The sequence below is a fragment of the Neovison vison genome, chromosome 3, assembly GCF_020171115.1.
Source record: "Neovison vison isolate M4711 chromosome 3, ASM_NN_V1, whole genome shotgun sequence".
In the NCBI taxonomy this organism is placed as follows: Eukaryota; Metazoa; Chordata; class Mammalia; order Carnivora; family Mustelidae; genus Neogale; species Neogale vison.
The window spans coordinates 178,679,799-178,702,250 of record NC_058093.1 but is presented as its reverse complement, the minus strand read 5'-3'; the positions used below and the strand labels follow the sequence as shown (position 1 = coordinate 178,702,250).

Sequence of the window (22,452 nt, the reverse complement as noted above, 5' to 3'; positions counted from 1 at the left end):
TTAGGATCCTGGGTGGGGGGTGGGGGTCATGGTTTTGGGCTAGGATTGCCCTTTGACCTTAGCAAAGTATTAACGTTGAAGTAGTTGAGTCCCTAGAGGAATGTTACCCTTCCTATTTTAAGGACTTGTCAGGGGGATCTAGGTAGTAAGGAAATTTAATAATTTTTCTTCTGCCTTTGTTTCCCATATCAGAGAGGAGTTCCAAGGAACTGTACAAAGTAGATTGTTCAGGCAGAAAGGGACAGGGACAAGCAAAGAATGGGTTGTTTTGGTCACTTTTGTTTAGGGGATGGCAGGGATCCAGCAGTCAGATTACCTCACAAATGCTCACCAGGAAATTCCAGACTGACTGGCTGAGATTACGTTCCTGGGAGGGGCTGAAACTGCAGCTAGGCTAGGTATTAAGTCTGGGTTTGCTGATGTGGGGCTGAGCACATACAACTCCGTTTTGAACCTGTCTCTTTTATAATATCTGTAAGAGTAACGTAATCCCTAACATGTATTGAACACTTATCATGTCCCAGGAGCTGTTGTAATGCTGACAATTCAGCAGGATGTAAGTATTATTATTACCCTCCTTCAAACACCTTATATATGGAGGCTAAGTCACTCAGCAACTGCGTAGGCACCGGGACTCATGAGTAGGCGAGCTGGTGTGGACCCTACCCTTCCCCCATTGCCACAGTCCTCTGACACAAGACCCATCCTAGCATTCTCTCAGCGAGACATGAGGATCTCACCCCAAAATCATCAGCTTTGGAAGTAGATGGACCTGGTAAATGATACAAAAAAAGGCAAGACAAACCACCACAAAATGCTCTCCAAAATCCATTCCCTCTTTCCTGTTACTGCTAGAAAATTAGTCTTCCATGGTGTTAACTTTGAAAAATGGATCATCCCTCAACAGGGCATCAATCCTGACCTCAGGGAGCTTAAAGTCAAATTTAGAGTAGCCCTTACCCTTTAATGGATGGTTCGGATATGCTGGGGACCACACTGTGTCCTCATTCGCATTCTCCTTCCCCTCCCGCCAGCTCTAGATGGTACATGTTCTTGACTCCAGTCCCGCCTTCAAGTTGGCAGACTGGTTATTCCAAACTCCTGCTCTCAGACTCCCTCCCTAACCTAATTTCATGTCTTTCTGAGCCCAAATACTCACCTTTCAGGCTTCCCATCTCATTTTATAGAGTTAATAATAGTGTAAATACTATTTGTGCTTGGGATGTAACTAGTTCTGGCAGTCATTCCCCAAAACATGAGGTTGTAAGTAAACAGACAAGAGTCCTTATACCCATAAGAACTCAAAGCCAGGCAGGGAACTGGTCACCCAGCACACTGGCAGCAGACCTTTCCCGCCTGCCATGGGAGGACTCACTTTGTCATATAGAACTTATTCTCCATTAAGTTCTGTCCATCCTTTGAGAAATCCGGCTTTCATCTCCCTTCAAGCAGATAGTTTGATTTAAATAGGAACACAGTTAACTGAATTCAAAAACTAGAGACAGCATAAAGCCTTGTGTGTTTAAGCATGCAGCACACAGCTCAAGGTCCCCACCAGTAGTTGGAACCTGAAGGCCACCTTGTTCATTGAACTGACCCACAGGCCCCGTCTTCCAGAGCCCGGAGTCCTGAGAAGCAGGGTAATGAGGACCCCCAGTGCTGTTCGGTGCTGGTATAAGCACACCTTAGACAGATTTCCAGGTGGACCCCTTGGCATTCAAGGAAGTGTAATTCTGCTTCCAGAATTACAGTGTGGAAAATGTTCTTGCTGGGGAGCACAGTCGTTCTTTGACAATTTTAATGCCTTTGGCCTTTATTTGTACATCACAGAAATCTATTCACCGTCCCTTCACATCTCGGTACTTCCAAAACATAAGACTCATTAACGGTGTCCTTTTAGAGTCCTATACAATTCGGAAACAGTACGTGATTGGTTTACCCAGGACATGGGTTTGAGATACAGATGTGATTTTTTTTTTTAAGTCCACGTTATTTCAGCAAAAAATAACCAAAAAGCGATTCATTTTCAGAATAATGACTCAGGTCTGAATCCCTCTGAGCAGATAGGGTTAACTCCTATTGCCCAGGAGAGCCCTGGGAGGTCTTGACTCTGCGGCCTTGACCTCAGACACTAGGGACACTTCTGCCCCCTGGGTCTTCAGGGCTGGTTTTGTACATGCTCCTTGTCTAACCTGACACCTTCATTAAGGAACAGTCACATCTGTAAACATGCTGGCTTTTCTGAGAAGATGTGAAGTTCTGCTTCCAAACCGGCAGCCCTACATACTGTTGGCTGATCTACACGGAGGGAGATAACCTATTTACATACTAAAAAGGTCAGTGTTGGACAATCAGCATTTAGAGATGAATTTGCTAGTGCTTGCAACTGGAGCATAAGAATTTGGGAGAAGGCCGCAATTTTGCTGTCTCTCTATCTGTGCAGACAGCAAGCATCAGGAAATATGCAGGATGTCTGCACCCAGCACTCAGGGTGGTGATGAATGGGCTTCATCCTGGTTTGGAACCTCTGATTACGAGCGCGCGTGTGACCATGCGACCATGCCAGGTGCAGGTCAGCCTAACCTACTGAAAACTATACAGAAATATTTGCATAATAGCTTTTCAGACTCTGTTAGTAAAACATAAACCATCATAATAGAGTTTAAATTATGTGGCTACTGCCTCCTTGTCATTTGCACTGGGAAAGGTAGACTTCTAGAAGGCTCAAAACAATTTTTTATGGTCTTTTCTTCTCAAAGTATTTTAGAATAGCAGTTGCTTTATTTTGTTCATGTGTGTTGAAAGCATCTTAAAAAAATGACAGTACAAAGGCATGAGTTGGGTTTTCTCTGAAATCTTTGTAATGTTTTTGTTCCTTATCCATTTATACATTCAAAGCAAAATAACTAGGGAATTGAATTCAGATCTCTGGCTCCATCTCAATGTTGGGATATAACTTAAGAGTCAAGTCACTCTGGAAGGTGGAAAACCAGTTCCGTAAGCCCAGGGACAAGTAAGAGGCAGGAGGGAGGCCTTACCCCTTAGTGAGAGCAGCCAATCCTGAGCCAGCAAGCAGCCTCTGCCCTCCAGGTCTTAGAACCAGAGCTCATTCAGAGCTCTTGCTCTGAAAAGAGTGTCCATTTAAGAGTTCCAATGTCGGGACAGTCACATCTCAGCTGCAGCTGCTTCCTGCAAGTCCCGAGAGGTCATCATGTCTCGGTGGGACCTAGCTCAGCAGCTGCCACCCACATTCCCGCAGAGACCCTGTGCTGCATTCCACATCAGTGTCCCCCAGGGGACCTGTGAAGCCAGATGTGGATCTGAACTCATTGTGCCTTTGGAGGCATATGAAGCAGCTTCGAAGAAGAAGTTGTCCTTTGTGGCCACTCATGTCCCAGATGGGTCGGTGGGCCAATCTGCTTAACAGCCACGTTCTCAAGGCTCTGTGCTTCCTCTGACCTCTGATCTGGAGGGAGAGAAGCCAGTGGCAGTGACAGGCTAGCTCTTGGTTGGCATCAAACAGTGTCTCCCAGAGATTATTTGACCTTGCTTTGCAAATAGCCAGAGTCATCTGGGCCTTATATAACATCTGTTTCTCCTGACAGTTGCTTTGAAACAGAACAGTGGCGTGTCCTGTGCTTGGGGATGCCTCCTGGCAGCGATGCCAAGGGACTGGAACACCAGGGTCCCTGCTGAGTGTGCACCTGTCCTGGCCCCTGGGAAGAGGGGCTGACCTAGGTGTTACTCCCTAATTGGCCCCATGTGTGTGTTTGACCCACCCTGTCTCTCTTCCAGAATACTCGGCTGAGCAGACACAGCAGGCGCTGCACCAGTCCATCTTCATGTCCTCAGTGTCGGCCCACCCCTTCCGGGACCTTCCCCTCGGCAGGGAGCAGCACTGCAAGCTCCTCCCGGGCGTGGCCAACATCCAGGCCAGCGAGGTGGCCCGATGGACAGTGGATGAGGTGAGCGGGGCAGCTCTGGGGCCCTGGAGGGACTGGGCCCAGATGCGGGGAATTTCTCTTAGGCACAAAATCCACGGCATCAAATTTTAGATCCACACTTTAGGGAGAAGGACAGGCTGATTTTGAGGGAATTAGGACAGCCCAGTTGGTTTTGGCCCCCACTGCCCACTGGTACCCCAGAACCACCTCTGCTCTCTGTCACCATCGGCCCAGCACCATTTTCGGTAGAGCAGCCCAACCAAGCCCCTGTCCCACGTCACAGATTCACTCTGGGGAAGCACACGTGTGTAAGCATCTTAGACTTGCCTCCAGGCTGCCCCTGTCCTAAGCAGCATCTTGTCTGGGGAGCACCTCCCCGGAGTGGGGAGATTGCTTCTGCAGAGCCCCAGAGGACAAACTGCTTCTCATTACGAGGCGACTCTGGGCCGGGTTCGTCCACTTGAAGCCACAGATGAACAGTTCACCTTAGGTTTGTCTTTAAAGTGAATCAGAGTGCAACACAGCATAAAATGCTGAACCCATGGGAAAACGGATCCAGCTTTAATACCACCATGCCTTACAGTGTTGGTTTTTAATAAGGACCAGGTAAGTCCCATTATTTGCTCTAATGCTATAGAAATGCTGCATATATATAAAGCAGTTTTCTTTTAAGAAATACACTCTTGGACATTTCTTTTGATAAAGGTATTATTTCCACTAGTCAGGCCTTAATTAATTTTTTTAAATGAGGGAAAACCCTGGGTCACTGAGAGGACAGGTAACAGCAGAGCTGGAGTTAAATTAGTCACAAAATGTTCATTGAGCACTTTCCGCAGTCAGCTTGACTTCATGTAGGTTCAGGCCTTCCTTTCCAGCCTGGGACCAGGAGCAGGTGACAAAGGCCATGCTGAGCTGGAGGCTCGGGGCAAGCCTGCTCTGCCCCGCTCCTCGCCGGCCCCTCACAGAATCTGCCTGGTGGATCGCCCTGCCCAGCCCTCCTTGCCCAGAGCAACAAGGGCTGACACCCTTCTGTCAGCACACCCCGCGGCTCTACCTCTCCTTGCACTCTGTCCAAGTGACCCCGAGTCCTGGTCACGGAGGCTTGGCTGACTATACCCGTGGTGATGAAATGTGATCCCAGGTCTGCCCCTGCCCCTCGCTGAGGAATTCTGACCAGTCTACAGAGCGTGAAGTGGCTTCATGACCAAGCCAACTGAACTAAGTCCTGATGTGTCTGTAGTCCAGTCATGTGCGGCTTTGGCCTTTGAACAGCAGGCACATTATGGGGAGCTCAGGGGCAAGTCATTTGTTCCTGACTTTCAAACCATTCACTCAAGGTTCTGCTGACTTTTAAGTTAGACTGACAGTGGCTTCTCTTCCCTTGCATCATCACCACCATGCTTAGAAAGATGTCTTGGGGGAGGCAGCCACCTGAATCCAGCCGCAGCCTTCTGTGCACAGAGCAGCTGAGTCCTGAGAGTGGATGAACAAGGTAGAGACACAGACCTCTGGGTGTGTGTCTGCCTACCTGCACATAATCCCAAGCTCCCCAGACAAAGTCCTTGGCATGCCTTAGGACCTGCACGGGCAGTCCTCCCTGCCTTTCCAGCCCTACCTCCCACCATGCCCCCCATGGGCTTCCCACCCTGGGCTACAGTCCCCGCATGGGGTCCTCACACTGGCACGGTTGCTACCCCGGCCTCAGGTGGCCCTTCCTGCTCTGCCAACGACCAGTTCTGGCCATCAGCACGACACTCCCCTCCGGTAGAAGCCTCTCTGTGCGCCCATCTCCTCAGAGAGTCTTCTGTCACTGACCTACACTCGCTCATCTGCCCCTCACCAGATGAGGAGAGACCTTATGTCACTCACTTGGCATGTATCTGAAGAACTTCTCTCTGCACCTGGCACTTAGTAGATAACCCAGGAATGTTTGTTGAATGATGTTGCGTGACAAGGGCATCATGGACATGCCCAAGCAGAGCAAAGAAGGGCGGCCATTCCAGTCAAAGGGAAAAAATAGAAGGTCATCTGGAAGTGAGTATGGCGGATACATGGATGGCAGATGTCTAGCACATCTCTTACTAACGTTGATAATGACAATGAACATTGTTAATATACTGAGAATAAGGCAAGCACTCTTTCGTTTTGCCCATTTTACAGTTAGGGAAGTCAAGGCACCTAGAGACTAAGCCAGTGCCCCTCGGGGCCCCACAGGCAGAGCCACGCACCCTGGGGCACAGACAGAAGTGCCCCAGGATGGGGAAGGTGCGCCGGCTGTGAGGCTGGACACCGGCATGCATGTCCATCAGCCGGCAGCACGAGCCACGTGAGGCGCTCACAGAAAGTCTCCTGTGCAAATGTTGCTTTGAGGGGAGGAGAATGTGGAGGAGTACATGTGAGAAGAGGCAGAGGGCGGGGACGGGCTGGGGAGCACTGCCACATTCCCGGTGTGGAGTCATCCGGGTCTGCGCTGGGCGCTGCCAGAAGAACCCCCCAAAGTCGAGGTCGGCAGCCGTCTTCAAGCTGAAAGAACACAACACAGTGAACCAGCTCAGACACTGAAGATGAAGAGCGGAAATGAGCCAAACGTGACTCCATGCACAGTCTCAGCACCACGTAGTTTGGGACCCAGGGCGATGCTATGCAAGCTAGAGCATGCATCTGGAAGAAAGGGGAACTAGTGGTGCCACCAAACGGAATGAAACTTTGGAGGAAAGAACCCAGTTTGGGGCCAGGAGGAGAAGATGGTGAATTTCCTGTGGGACATCTTGAGGGAGAGGGCCCTGCAGATGACGTCGCAGCAGTGAATGCACAACACCTGTTCCCAGGGCAGAAATACCGCCAGGGATGTCACTAATGGATGGGGGAACTGAGTGAGCCTTCACCAAGGACACGGCTGTCCAAGGAGAGCTGTCGAGGACAGAGAGGGGACCACAGTTGGAGAGAGAGTCCACAACAGAGATGTGTCAGCGGGAGGCAGGTGGCAAGTGTCCCATTCAGCAGGGCACAGGCCAGATGTAGCACAGGGCTCCTGGCTGGGGCTGCGGAACTAGATTTCCACAGATTTGGAAAAAATGTGGGAAATGTGTGTATTTCTTGCCTTAAGAGAAGGGCCAGGCCTTTTATTAATGTCTCAAGAGGACCATCATCCAAAAAGAGCAGAACCTCTGTTTTAGGAGCATTAAGCAGTGACAAGGAAGTATAGGGGGCTTCTGATCTGATGAGTCCCAAGCCTGGCACTGCAGGAAATCGAGGGCTTGAGGGGTGATGAAAGATAGTGGTGATCATGCTGCAAATCTCCATGGGACAGGGAGGGGCTCACTGTGGGGGACACTGAGAGTGCCACTAAGGACTATTAGGCAGCAAGGTCACAGTCCCTGAGTTCTCTGTAGTGGATACACATGGAACCTCAGCCCTTTATTGCTGAAAGAGGCCTTAGAATATTCTAGATTAAAAATAAGAACATCATCCCTGAGGCTGTCTTCATAAGCAACCCTGTTGTGATGCTTCCATAACCATGACTTCCTTCAAGGATGCATTCCAGAGAAAGTTTGGCTTATTCCCTCAAGTTAATATATCATAGTCTTGAAGTCTCCCTATCTAGATGCTCTTGAGAACAAGGAGCATTTCCTAAATTTCTTTCTGTATTTTCACACTCTTGTGGCATATTTCCTGGAACCAACATAGGCCCCTCAAGAAGAATCTTGGATGGGATGAGACTATGGGCTTTGTGGTGACTCTGTTTGTATCTTTGAAGATAAGGCAGCCCTCAGATGGGGGTTTGCTTAGGGGGCATTCCAGTGAGTACCACCAATAGAATTTGTGACTATTTTAGATGTCATATTAAAAATGGGACTAGGGCAGCAAGGATTTGAAAAGGCCATGCAGGGCAAGAGGAGACCAAGGTGGTTGCTGTTCTTCTGTGTTTTGTTCTCATTAGGCAAAGTATTGGAAAGGAACCACAAGAGCCCAAGACAGGATACATTGAAAATGGACTTATGCGTCCTTGCGTTAAGTGCCATTCAGGGAGACTCAAGGCATGAGTCTGTCTGCAGCCAAAGATGAAGAGCAAAAACATTGCCTTTTGTCTGCTCTCCTGGCCTGGGAGGGAGACCTGCTCTCTGCATTCTGTTACTTGGGAAGAGAAGCCTGCTCAGGGCCATCCTAACCTTGCCCAGAGCATGGGAGCTGGCTTCTCACTCTTTTAGGCTAATTCGATTGGAGCAGTGATTTTCAAAGCACAGGTAGGCTGTGAAGTCGATTTCGTGGTTCTAGAGTGAAAGACATGATGAAAGGAAAGACCGTATCTGTAGTAAGGGTGATTATTTTGCGAAACCTTTGTTAGAAATGTGTGGGTGTGGGCAAACATTCCAGTCATGGTCAGTGTGAAGTGTATTTCATACCCTGGGCCATGGAAATGTTCTTTAAGAGTATAAGCACTACAGAGTAGGAACTAAAATATTTTTATATCTCTTTATGTCATTATAGTAGAGTATCTTGCCCAGAGTAGGTGTGTGAGAAATGTGTGACTGAATCAACGGGGAGGTGGATTTTATCTGGTACCTTCCCGCAGGTGTGCACGGGCATGTGGTAACCTCCCGCCAGGTGTGCACGGGCACATGGTACCTACCAGGTATGTGGACACATAGTACCCTCCCGCAGGTATGCACAGGCATGTGGTACCCTCCCACCAGGTGTGTATGGGCACGTGAGGACAGGAGGCTGCGGGTTGTATGTTAGAGCCACAAGTGTGGCTCATGTATGCTCAGGGCACATATGGGTGCTTTTACTCCTTACAATCAGAAATGCTTTTTAAAGCAGCACGTATAAATTGCCAGAGCCTCAACCAAGTTCTCCCCAAATGTCCATTAACTTTAAAAGATGGCAGCCGCTTTAAAAGCAATCTTTACACAGGAGGGAGTGTTTGGAAAAATTCAGGATACTGCTAACTAAGCATAGCAGCCTTATACAAGTGGGCCCTTAAGAAAGGACAGATAACAAATTCCACTGTTGAAAAATGAGACCCAGGCTGGAAACATGGTCCCCAGTGGACTTGGAGCCAGGGCAATCAGGCACACAGCTCCAGGCTCAGCAAGATCGAGAACACCACCGTTCGGAAAGATTTAAGGGCGCAGCAACCCCATGGAAGCAAACAGGCCTGCTGAGCTCCGAGAGGATGCCAGGAAAAGTAGGTCGCTGGGGGAAGTAAGTTGGGAAAAGTAATGGGCTCATTCAAGAGTTGGCACAGGGTCATTGTTCTTAGTCTTTCCAAAGTGCTGTGTCATCCCCAGGATTAACCTACTCAGTGGTTTTCCAAGACAAAGCTGGGGCTTTCGCTGTGGGACACCCCACTCCTGAGAACTCAGGGAACGGGGCATCAGGCAGCCTCCACACCAGCTGTGCTGCTGGGAGCCAAGGCAGAAGTTGGCCGCCCCCAGACCCCAACAAAGGCGCCATCACCTGAGACCAGCAGACACGTCCACATAGCCATCTTGGGTGCGGGCAGACAGATGGTAGCTTCCTGCTTCCTAGAGCTCATGCCCATCTGAACAGTTCACATTTACCACAGACTTGGAGAGATAAACAGATTTTTAAGAGGAGGATGAGAGGCAAGCTTTCTGATAGTACTACTCTATGCTATGTTCGAGCTCACCACTTTCCATTTAAAATATGTAGCAAAATGGGCTTTCTATTAAACCTCAAAATATAATTTATTCTTACATGGAATAAATACTAACAGTACTGAATAATGAGACTGAATAATGATCAAGGCCTTTAGATATTTTTAAATTCTGGTCAGAAAAGTCAACCTCAGTAGATTCCATGGAACTTGTTTTTGACTTTGGAAAAGGACAGACTGAATAGACCCAGAACCTCTTTCCAAAGAAGCAGAGGATTTCCGGCCAGTGGTTCAGCAATGGAGATGAGGCTTGCTGTCTGAGGGAGGTGGGACAGGGAGGGGCTGCGCCTGGGGCCCAGCTGGGGCTCAGCTGACTCCCCAGTGAGGCTCCACTTCCACTCTAACTAATTCATTATTCCTGTTAAAAACCCTGTCTACCTCCACATGGACAGTGGCTCATTGGCTAACAGGAGAGGAAATGTGGTTCTTTCCTGTGTGCCCAGAAAAGGACATTTTAACCCATGCAGACCATCAAAGCAACACACACCACTTTTGCTGCAAATGGAAGTTTCTGAAATGTGTATTTTAAAAAGACTCTCTCCCAAAGCTCTTCTCCTTGTGGGGAATCCGGGCTCCTCGTTGTTGGCTTGGCTTTCCCACAGGAGCTGATTGAGCTATGACAAACTGTATGTCTTCTGCGAATTCCTAGTCCTGCTTTTTTACTTCTAATTTTCCTGCTGTGACATTCAGCCTCTTGCCCTGTGAAAGAGCCATCTCAGGAAAACCTGCCTGTAGAGCAGTGGCTTTGGACCAGGAAGACGTGCGCAACAACCGGACACATTTTTGGTTGTCACAACAGAGGGGTGGGGGTGCAAGTGGCACATGGCGAATGGAGGCCAGTGTGGCTGCGAAACAGACTGCGACACCCAGGATGCCCCGCGGCAAAGAGTGCTCAGTCCACGGCAGTCAGTAGCGCCCGACACGCCGGCCCTCCAGCAGTTCTCCTGGGCTCTGCTCTGATTCCTTTTGTCCCACACCCAGCCTGTGGGCAGGTCTCAGGATTGGACTTGCAGGGCCTCCTGCCTCCAGCTCTGAGCTCCTCCCCATGCAGTGTCCAGGCCCTGGGGCCCCCCACCAGACAGCCGCAGGTGTCTCCTAGTGACATCCTACCCAGTGCCCCCGACGCTGCTAGATCACCTCTCAAGCTCTCTCGTGCCGGGTTCTCAGGACTGCCTGCACATGAGCATCACCCGGGGTGTCTAGAAATGCATGCCCAGCACATGGACCGGATCCATCCTTGTGACTTCGGTGTCCCTGTGGCCTGAGCCTCACTGTCATACCTGTATAAAGCTGTTGAGGGGATTCCAGGGTGCGGCCAAGAGAGAGAACAGCCCCTCCAGGGCTTTTTGCTGCCCATACCAGGAAACCACATGGCGACCCCCTCACCCCCATCTTTTTCCACAGCTCCCCTTCTGCTCCACAGTTCTAGCCACACGGGACTCCTCCGTGCCGATGCCGTGTGTGTCATGCGTCCTGCTTATGGCTTTGCCCAGACGCTCTGTGCCGAGAAGGTCTCCACTCGCCAACCCCCCAAATCGCCCCCAGTGGAAACATATCACCCAACAGTGCCTGTCTCAGCCTCCATCTCCCTTGCGATCCCTTTCCTGGGTTCCCGTCTGAAATGCCTTCTATCCCTGCTAGGAGCCCATAGTCTTTCCGCCTCTCTTCTAGGACTTAGCACATCTGAGCATGTATCAGTGTGGTGAGTAAGGCAGCCTTACTTGCCATTTTCCATTTATCCTCCTACCTCTGATCAAACCGTAAACTCATTGGAAGTTCCCACCTGATCTGCTCACGGGTCCCGCTTCCCAGCGCCCAGCAGGGGCCTCGCCCAGCAGGAGCCCTGGCCAGAGAGCAGCCTCAGGAGCAAGGGGACAGCATCCCCCTCCTAGTGTCCCAGGCCTTAGAAGCTCTCTGGAGCTCCTGCTGTCACCCGCCCCAGTTACGTGTCTCCACAACTTGACCATCAGTGTTTCCACGCCTTCCTCAGCTCCATGATTTCAGCCACCTGAAAAGAGCAAATCAGGTACCTCATCAGAAGAGCACCAGGCACTTGGGCGAAGCCCCTTGAAGCGCTAACGCCTCCCAGGTGCTCCCAAGCTCAAGGATGCCATTGTGTGGTTTGGGAAGATTTTCTTCTTTTTTTTTTTTTTTTTAATTCTCATCATCCTGCACTTTGGAAGGATGACTGTGATGACTCATGATAAAACAGACTTGCAGCATCCGAGGTGAGGAAAGCAAACACCGACATGCTGACGGCCCCTAAAAAGCAGTTCTGGAATCCTCGTATTCAATATAGCTGTGAATCAGGGGTGTGCGTGCAGGGGGCAGGGCCCGGGTTCACGCTGCGGGGGTTGGTTCTTGGCCACTTTGGAAGCCGGAGATCAGCCAAGGCCGCAGTGCTCTCTTCTGCCAAGTGTGGGGAGGGTGAGTGTCCGCTGTCCTCTCCCTGCAGGGAGCCGGGCACTCCCAGGCCTCTTGGATCGTAGAACATGTTGATACCAGGGCCTGCGCTCCCTGCCTTCCCGGGGGCCTTCTCCTTCAGAAGGGGGAGAGAAGGTTCGCGTGCTCCCTGCTCGGCTGGCACAAGACAGCGCGCGAAGACAGTTGCTCTTACAAACATCATCTCCCAGGTTTTGTCATTGCTGCCTCCTGGGTTGCCTTTCCTCTGTGCCGCAGCCATGCTGCCATGCTGGACCTTGCCAGAAGGGGCCGGACTCCCCTTGTCATTGGTCGTTGAGAGTCTACACTTTATCACATTTGTTCACTTGGCTCCCTAGAAGCATCGCTGGGACACTCATGGCTTCCTGCTCTTCCAGCCAGGTGGTGCTCTGGTCTCTCTAATTAGAAGGAAGTGGCGGGGGGAGGGGGAGGTTGGGGTACCAGGTGGTGGGTATTATAGAGGGCACAGCTTGCATGGAGCACTGGGTGTGGTGAAAAAATAATGAATACTATTTTTCTGAAAATAAATAAATTGGGGAAAAAAAAAAAGAAGGAACCTGGGCCGTGTGTGGCTGGGGAGGGAGGCGGGAAAGAGTGGGAAATGAAACTGCAGAGGTGATTCTCCAGAACTCCTGGTCTGGAGTCTGTAACCCTGAGTTGCAGAACCATCCCTGGCACTTCCCGGCCATGTGTGACCTTCAGAGAGTCATTGAGCCTCCTTGGGCTTCAGCTTGATTGTCACTGGTGAGGGAATTTGGTCAGCAGAAGTCCCTAGAGTCCCTGTGAGACTCAGATGGGGCCTCAGAGCCACTGAAGGTGCCCAGTCCTTTTCTCCCGCAATCACTGTGGAGACTGCTACTCTTGGGCCACGCCCTCCTACCTTCCCTAACTCCACAGGGAGGACATGAGGATCAGATGAGAGAAGATTCCAGAATGCTGGCACGGCATCCATGGAGACTGTCATTGCCATCACAACGGTAACCCTACGTAGGTCATCCGGGCAGTAAGAAGCCAGAAGAGACTGGGGCTGGGCTGATTGCTGAGCTGGCACAGGCTAATGGGCCTTGATAGTTCCTATTTCATTCCCAAGAGTTTGAGGGATTTGCAATATATTTTACTCAAATGTTGAGTTAGTACAACCTAAGAAATTATTTCAGGTGCATGTTGTAAATCAGGCTTTTCATCTTGCACCGTAGGTGGCTGAATTTGTACAGTCTCTCCTGGGCTGCGAGGAACATGCCAAGTGCTTCAAGAAAGAGGTAAGAAATGCAAAAATTATATATCTTTCCATAGTCTGGTCCCTGAAGAGCTTTGTTTTCATTGACTTGAGCGTAACTGAGAGCAGCTGGCGGGCCAGAGAGAGGGCTTGGGGAGGGACAGAGCCCAGCAGGGCAGTCGGGCCCCGCAGGATCAGCCTCTGTCCTTGTCCTGCCTGTGCTGAGCTCTGCGTTGTCACAGAACATTCTGGTGCCTGGTGCATGGGGCCTGCTTGAGAAATAGACTCTTTGGGGGAAGAATAAATGAACGCCTCAGGCAACCCTTATGGGTGCTGTGCCGGCTCTGCTGTGATGACTTCAGGCTTCACTGGGCGCAGGAGGGGTCCTGCGAGGAGCCTGTGCCCAGGGAGGAGAGGGAATTTGTCTACCCCAGGGTGACAGTGGGACCATCCTGTGTGTCGCTGCTCTGTACCTGCTTCAAGAGGAATACAGAGAAGCCAAAGAGCCCTGCTGTGGGGTTTCTGTTTCCTACTCCATGTTAGTTGGGAATGTCTCAAACTGCTTAATATTTGTCCTGGAATTAGTAACCATAGCCCTAGGGGCGCCAGAAGAGACTGGATCAGCTATAGAGTAATAGTGAAAATACGGTGGTTCCTGTTTATTGTGGACTTGCCTGTGCTGGGCCATGCTGAGCACTTTACAGTTGTTGTCCTGGGTCCTCCAACAAGCAGTGAGGAGGCTAGTGCATAGCAGGAAGAGGGCAGCAGATTCCAGCCTCTGTTCATGATGACTCCATCACCATTGCTCTAGAAGTCTGTAAGAAAACTCTTCCTAGAGCCTCCAGTGTGTAGCACACACCCTCCCGCTCCAGTGGTCGGGACATGCTTGGCTCAGGGAAAGTACTCTTGGAGTCTGGGGTCCTGGGCTCCTCAGAACCCAACAAGTCCTGCACCTCCAGGGAACTCAGCATCCGGCTCACTCAGGTAGCTGTTTGGGTAGCTGCCGGTTGAGACATGACGCTCACCTGCTTTCCCCTGAGCCCAGCACTGCTCAGAAGTAGCTAGCCTGGCCTCGCACATTTGAGCTGCTCTCAGCTTTAAGCAGTGCCCAAGACCCACCTTGTCCACAGGTGTCTGTAGGTCAGGTGGCTCCAGCATGGTTCTTATGACCAGCAGTTCCCTGGTGGACAGAACACTGACCCTGTCTCATGCCTCTGTAAAACACAGACTTCCAAGAGGGGACTTTAAAGCTCGGGGTTAGCATGGTTCAGCACCTTAGAAAGTTCTCCAGGTTTTCGGTTCTCCAAATGGACGATTCTTCAACAGACATTATCATAAATGCACAAGAAGGTTTTGGGTTTGTTTTTATTTTGTTTTATTTTGTTTTTTACCTTTTTTCTCTAATATATAATGTATTATTTGCCCCAGGGGTACAGGTCTGTGAATCGCCAGGTTTCACCCTTCACAGCACTCACCATACCACATAGCCTCCCCAATGTCCATAACCCAACCATCCTCTCCATAACCCCCTTCCCCCAGCAACCCTGTTTGTTTTGTGAGCTTTAAGAGTCTCTTATGGTTTGTCTCCTTCCTGATCCCATTTTGTTTCATTTTTTCCTCCCCTACTCCCGACAACCCTCCGCCCTGCCTCTCAAATTCCTTATATCAGAAAGAGCATATGATAATTGTCTTTCTCTGATCGACTTATTTCACTCAGCATAATACCCTGTAGATCCATCCACATCATTGCAAATGACATGATTTTATTTCTTTTGTTGGCTGCATAGTATTCCATTGTATATATATACCACATCATCTTTATCCATTCACCTGTTGATGAACATCTAGGTTCTTTCCATAGTTTGGCTATTGTGGACATTGCTGCTATAAACATTCGGGTGCACGTGCCCCTTCTGATCACTACATTTGTATCTTTAGGGTAAATACCCAGTGGTGCGATTGCTGGGTCATAGGGTAGCTCTATTTTCAACTTTTTGAGGAACCTCCATACTGTTTTCCAGTGCCTACACCATCTTGCATTCCCACCAATAGTGTAACAGGGTTCCCCTTTCTCCACATCCTCGCCAAGATCACAGGAAGCTTTTTACAACTTTCTTAACACTTTAAAACTTTAACTTTCCACTTTAATTTAGACTTAATTTCAAAACTTGGGTCCATGGGGGATGCTTATGTCTCAGTGAGTCATTGACATGAAGGGTCTGTACCAATTCAAAAAGGTTCAGGGAAGGAGGGTTACCATAGAAAACCCTTTCATCCTATCTTCTTGGTTCTAGAATCAGCAATCTTTCCGAGACAGTCTGTTTAAATAGGTGATGTGGGTGTAGGACACATACACGGTCCTTAGGACTCAAAACTGAGAGCAGACTGGGGCTTTTAGAAGCTGTGGAAATGGCCTGTTTGGTAGTCCCTCCCCATCCTGTGAGTCTCAGGGAAGCTACCACATGTCAGACCACCATGTCTTAAAAGTTAGTAAATAAGGGGTGCTGGGTGGCTCAGTCAGTTAAGCAACCAATTCTTGATTTCTACTTGGGTCATGATCTCAGGGTCATGAGATCGAGCCCACATGGGTATCTGCAATCAGTGGGGAGTCTATCTGTCCTTCTCCCTCTTCTGCCCCTCCCCCTCCTGCACACACACTCTCTCTCAAATATTTTCAAAAGCTAATAAAACATTTATCTTATATATATTTCTGCTCATAATGGCATTTATCATAAAAAAATTTCAATGCATGTCAGTTAAAAGGAGAAAATAAAAATGAAACCACTATCCCACAAGCCAAATCTGACTTCACTTAATATTTGGTATAAAGACTTTAAATATCTTCATTATATGTACATATATATGTGGTCACACATGTTTAATGTCATGGAATGAAAAAGATCTTTCTATATCATGTCATATTTTGTTGCTTAACAAAATAAAAAATTTGAAAAATTTGCCAAATCATTGTTTCATCAAGATGTGAATTTCAGTGACTGCCTCATACCCCAACCTAGACACCATAATCCTGCTATATTTGAAATCCTGAACTGTTTTCAATATTTCACTATTACAAATAACACTAGAGTGGATGCATTGCACTTTGTTCTCTTGGGAAAAATTCCTGGAGATTTACTTGGTGGATGAAAGTAGGGGTGTTTTTTTTTAAGGTTCATAATACAAATTCAGGCAAAGATTTTTTAACATAACAGAAATTTCCCCTGTACGTTGAGTTCATATTTAACCGAGTCCTGGGTAAGAGCACGCGGTGGCTCAACGGTCAGAGCTGGGTGGGAGAGGATGCCGTCTTTCCCTATAGTTGGAGAGCTCTGCAGGGAGGCGGACACCATTCAGTGTCCATCCCCACCCCCCAACCCCCGCCATGAGTCCCCAGAAGTTGCCAGAGGGTAAACAGTATGTGTTGATTTACTCGCAGCAGATCGATGGCAAAGCCTTCCTGCTTTTGACGCAGACGGACATCGTCAAGGTGATGAAGATCAAACTGGGTCCAGCACTGAAGATTTATAATTCTATCCTCATGTTCAGGAATTCCCAGGACCTCACTGAAGAAGACTCTCTCTCAGGCCAAGAAGCCAGAGGATAAACACACCACCTGAATGGCCATGGCACCAGGACCTTGTTCTTGCAGCAATAAAACTGGCCCACATTAATTTGATTTGAACGTCCCCATGGTCATATCCATATTTAATTTGGACTTTGAAAGCAGCTGTGGTTTCGATGTGTAGAGGGTATGATGACTGATCCAGGGCCGAGGATGCAGGGGCCCGTGTGTGGTTTGGGGACATCTTTATCTTTGGCGGTGTCCTTCCAGCTCTGATGCATTGCAACAAACAGACCAAAGAAGCCCACACATACACCTTCAGTTTTTCTCCTTCACCATTAACCCATTTTTCAAGCATAAAACTCTAAAGCAGTGAAATAGTAGAAAAACAGCATTCATAAATACATTGGTCATGTTTTCACCAGAACATCTGAGCTTGGCTCAGATTTGCCATCTGGATGCAGTGAGTCTAAGAGATAGAGGCCTGGTGCTTTAGAAAGACTTCATGTGGGATTTTTAAGTACTTTACTCAGGAAAGTGCGAGTCTTTAAAAAAAATAATAATAAGCACATATTTTCATGATTCATTAATTCTTCTTTTTGTTCCATTAAGTGTTTCTTGTTTGTGCTCCCAGTGGCTCAAAGAGCACTTGGGGAACAGTCAGCCTGGGCAGGTAGCAGAAGCTGGCCAGACCCTCCCAAGGACCCCCTCATACACAGCAGTGCCTGGTGGCCATCTGCACAAACATGGGGGACCCTTGTTCTGCTACTGAGGCGGGCCCGAGGGCCAGCCACCCACTCGCACCACTGAGGCAACCTCAGGAGAATAGGTAGGTGGCCCCGCTCTCCCTCTGAGCAGGTGTGATGAGGAGCCATGTTACATCTTCATAGAGACAAACCATTAAAAGGGAAGTTCTCTGAAGTAGGGAGCTTGGTGGCTATGATTTGTTTGAACGATTCTGATTTCTTGTCAGACCTTATTTGTTTTGTGTAAGTGACTATATCTGACACTTAAGAGGAATCAATCCTACAATTTTGAAAGACCATCCCCTTTTTTATACCCACAAAGTTACCCAGGCCCCCATGGAAGTGGAGAGCCCTTGTTTTGAGGGGAGGGAGGTTGTGGGGAGAGAAAAGAAACAGACCTCACCCATTTGCTTCATTAAGAATCTTATGGTTGAAGAAAATTGATTCAGCTTGGAGAGATTCTCAAACTGTAGGTCACTGAAGCAAAACAATTCTTCTCTAAGAGGTGTGCGTGTATTTCATTTTTTTTTTTTTAGATCTTCACCTAAATGGAATTTTAATATATTATTGGTTCATGTAAATTTTTGTTTTCTGTGTTTTGTTTGCTGTTTTCTGGTTGTTGTTTTTTTTTTAGACTGCCATGTACAATTGAATTCCTGCTTCTGCTGTGTTAAAATTTTAATATATTTTAAATGATAATAAACAGATAAAATAAAACCCCTACCTCTATGCCTTAATGAATATGTTGTTATAACCTGTTCCCACACCACAACCTGAAGTCTTTTTTTCTCAGCCACAGAAGAACAGAGCATTGTGTGTGTTAGCCGGCAGAGAAGACAGCCTCGTTTGAGAATCTGAGATATGTTTCCTTAGGGAAGCAGATCCAGCTGTTAATAAGTTCAGAAATTAGGGGCACCTGGGTGGTTCAGTTGGTTAAAGCATATGACTCTTGATCTCAGCTCAGGTCTTGATCTCAGGGTCGTGAGTTCCAGCCCTGAGTTAGGCTCCATGTTGGATGTGGAGCCTACTTTAAAAAAAAAAAAAAAAAAAACCTTGAGAAATTAAAATGGAGATTTTTAAATTAAAAAGACCCTCACAATTGCTTGTTGTATAGGCTCCATGGAAGACCTGAGGTGCCTGTTTTGTATATTTAAACTTGTCATTTCAACAGAAGGATCTAGAACAGACCAGACAACACCAGGATAAATTGGGGTTAAAGTGTTGTGTTCCTAGAAGACAGTGTGATCAAATGGAGCTTAATCCGGTATCTAGCCACCTGTTGGACACCCCAACTTGTCACCCAACATCTTCACCTTGCCATACTGGAATGGCACCTCAGATGGTCCCGTCCTTGCTTCCTCACCTGAGTAACTACCGTCATCAGTGAAGCTCTCTGACTCAGGAAACCAAAACATCCGACTCTGTCCATCTCTCTTACACATTCTCCTACCAGCATGACCTCACTGAAGGTGGAGACCGACAGGGTGCGGGTGAGCTCCTGAGGGCTCCCTGCTGGCCCCACACACTGCCGGCTTCCACACCTCACCCCCCCTTCCTCTTCAGTCCCAGCACTTCCCTCATGCTGCCTTCCTGTGCTGGACCTCCCCTGAGCTCCTTTCTTCCTCCCAACTCGCCCTCCTAGTGGGGCTCTTAGCTGGCCATAGGCTGATTCCTCTACCCTAGATGTTGTCTCTGTTAGCCCTGCCTGGGAAGACCGACTGCAGCCCACCTCCCCATCATATGGCTCCTCACTTGCCGTCCTCACCACATGCTTGCTTCCCCCACTAGTCCAGTACTACTACTCTGTGGGGACAGAGACAGTAGCAGGCTTGCCCCTCACTTCCTTCCAGCACTTGATGTACCTGGCACTTAACCCGCCCATAGTAAGGGATTCTTGGTCTCCGTGAATGAGGCAAGCCCATCAAAGTCAACTTCAGATCCCAGTTCTGTCAATTCCTAAATAGGCACCACTTGTCTATAAAAAGAAAAGAAGACCCACCCTGAGGAATTTTTTAAAATCAGATCTTGTGGATGTGAATGTAGCCCATACAACATACCTAAAGGGCTGGACACCCAATAGAGACCATTCACTATAAGTCAGGAAAAGAGCAGCAACAGCCATTCAGTTCTCGATCATTCTTCCAGGAATCCCCACACATATACTGCTGAAGTTTGCATCAACCCTGAGGACCCCAAAAAGCCTGCTCTTCTCAAGGTGGTTATCTGCTAGGGGGCTCAGAAGCACAGGGAGTGGGCTCTGGGATGATCTCCACACTACCACACCCCACTTTGACCCCCACCTCTTCCCTTCCCTCACCCCATGCTCTCCAGACAGGCTGGAAACCTGACAAGTTGAAATCTTTCTCCCAGGAGGAGCGCCCCCCCCAGGAGTAAGACAGCATCCAGAAATGCCCCAGATGGTTTGAAGGCTTCGGCTGCCCCCAGATACCACGCTTAGTCTCTTACTGTCCTCTTTCCCAATTCCCACCTGGAAGATGTGTGAGTTGGGGACAAAGCAAAACATTGCCAGTAAGACTTCAAGAAATACAAACTTCTGGGTTATTAGAAAGAGTTCCCCTAAAGGACCATTTGTACGACACATTGTAAGTACACATCATGGGGCTGGAAATTAGATCATTAGCAAGGATACTTAGGGAGCTTAGGACCTCTGAGACCATAGTCTTTGAATGCCTTTAATTTCGGATTCTTTTTCACAGAAATTAAATTCTCTACTTCCAACAACCCACAGTCCTCCCAAGAAAAAAATCTCTTCCTTAATCATCTCTGAACGACTCTTTTCTCCTGGCCTACAATTAGATCCTGACCTTGGTTAACTCAAGTCCTAAACAGATTCCAAGATTGATGAAAGACGAACCCCTGTTAACCCCAGGCTCTGAGTTGTGACCTCTTACCCTTGTGAAGGCTGACCTGAACATCCCTGGCACTTCTTGGTGGAATTCTCTTTGTGGAATCTCCTTCTGTTGAGTGAGGGTTGGAGGCAGGGAAGTGTCGGGGAAAGTACTTGGGCTTCAGACTGAAGTCCGGCTTGAATCCTGACTCCTGTGCCCACTCCAGAAACTTTTCTTCACCACCCAGCAAATGACCAACTGGCCGCAGTACTCAATCCTTTTGAAATACTGAGTTTCCACTGCATTACATTTTTTTTCTTATCATTTTAAAGAACACACCGTTTGTCTCTGCAACTCTCGGCACTGAAAAATATATTCTTGAATATGAAGTGTTCCTATGAATATATTCTTAATATTCAAGAACACATTCTTCATGAATACTTTTTCTTGTAAGTTCTTAAAAACTTACTCTCCTTATAAATATATTCATGAAAAATATATTTGTTAATAGACTCTTGAATATTCAGAATCCTTATAAATAAATTCTTATGAATAAATATATTAATGAATAATATATTCATAAAAACTCTTCCTTCAAAAGAATATATTCTGGCTATCCTTGCCCGGTCTCTGTCCTCCCTCCCCCACCCGTCCGTATGTAGCTGCAGCAGAAGCCGGGGACAGCCGCAGTCCTGAAGGAAGACAGCAGGAGCCAAGCAGCTAATGCTCAAGAGTTACACAGGGGACCTTGATGACTGAGCGCTTGGTTGAATGACCCACCGCAACTTGATTTCTCAGGGAGATCACCTGCTCCCCAGTCTTTGCACCAGAGGTCCCTTTCAGGCAGAGGATGGATTTCGAGTCCAGTGATCCAGTAAAACACAGTCCAGCCCCACTGCTGAGTGCCCAGTGCCCAAGTGCCCATGCTGGGATGCAGAGGCAAGTCCCAAGGGCCCTTTAGGGCCATGGTGAAGACTCAGTTCTTGAGTGATGTCAGCAGAGGACCACAGGCACATTGGATCAGGGCACGTCCCTTGGAGACCCCAGAACGTTGAGAGACAAAGCTGCAACCTCCCAATTTCTATTTGCCGAGAGTGGCCATGGGAATGATTCTGAGAGGGAAAAAAGTCAGGGAAAGGGGTGCAGGGTTAAAAATAATAATAATAATAAAAACTAAGAGCCACCATTAAGAAGAAAATGAAAAGCAAAAGGTGGGAGAAATGAGGCTTTCATTTAAAATATTTTCTTCAAATTGTTCTGTCATGAGTTGAGACTCCTTGTGTCCCGTTTTGCCTATAAGACAACACTCATTGATTGCCCCCCTCTGAGGGTTTCAATTTGAAATGAGATCATGTTTCCCTTGATGGAAGAATCTAGACATCAAGGTAAATCGATGCAGGGAGAACACAAATGCTCAAGAACCCCAGGTTAAACCCAGGCATTCCCACAACAGGTATTTCACAGTTGTTGAATGGCGACTGATAGCAATTGTATTAAGTATTCCTGGGGACTGTTTAGAAATGCAGGAACCTGTATTTTACTGTGAGTCCTGGGGCCTCAAAGGCCTTTTAGGAAAAAAAAAAGTATATATATATACATATATATGTATATATATATACATATATCGAGAACTACTGCCTAGTATTAACTCAATTGCATTTAAGAAAATAAATAAATACAAACTGTGTTTGCAGGGTCTCTTCCCAAAGAGCCCGAGTTGCTTCGGCAGCTAGCTGTGAATGGATAGAGCGTGTGTTGCTGATGCTTACGTGGACGGGGTTGTTTCTCTAGATACTGTTCCATGACTTGGGGTTAGGATTTGCTCTGACAGTTTGCTTCAGGAGGGAGTGGAGAATCTGTTGTGTATGGTTTCTTGTTTGTTTTTTTTTTCCAAGAAGAAGCAATTCGAATTTCATTTGGTCTGACCTCTCCAACAGAAAGAGTCAAACCAGTCAAAAATTAGTTTATTAAAGGAAAACTCACTCTGACAGGTCACTTGCTGTTGGTGATCGA

At 48.0% G+C, this 22,452-nt stretch overlaps 1 protein-coding gene across 1 annotated transcript in view; it reads left to right on the top strand.

Annotated features, from left to right (window-relative positions):
- The window catches only part of L3MBTL4 (L3MBTL histone methyl-lysine binding protein 4), a 448,888-nt gene extending 430,738 nt beyond the window's left edge, over positions 1-18,150 (top strand). Inside the window, exons 18-20 of the mRNA XM_044243369.1 lie at positions 3,796-3,965; positions 13,263-13,325; positions 16,719-18,150. Coding sequence (XP_044099304.1) covers positions 3,796-3,965; positions 13,263-13,325; positions 16,719-16,886 — 401 coding nt within the window. The 3' untranslated portion in view covers positions 16,887-18,150. The remainder of the gene's footprint in view (positions 1-3,795; positions 3,966-13,262; positions 13,326-16,718) is intronic.
- The last annotated feature ends 4,302 nt before the right edge of the window (positions 18,151-22,452 follow it).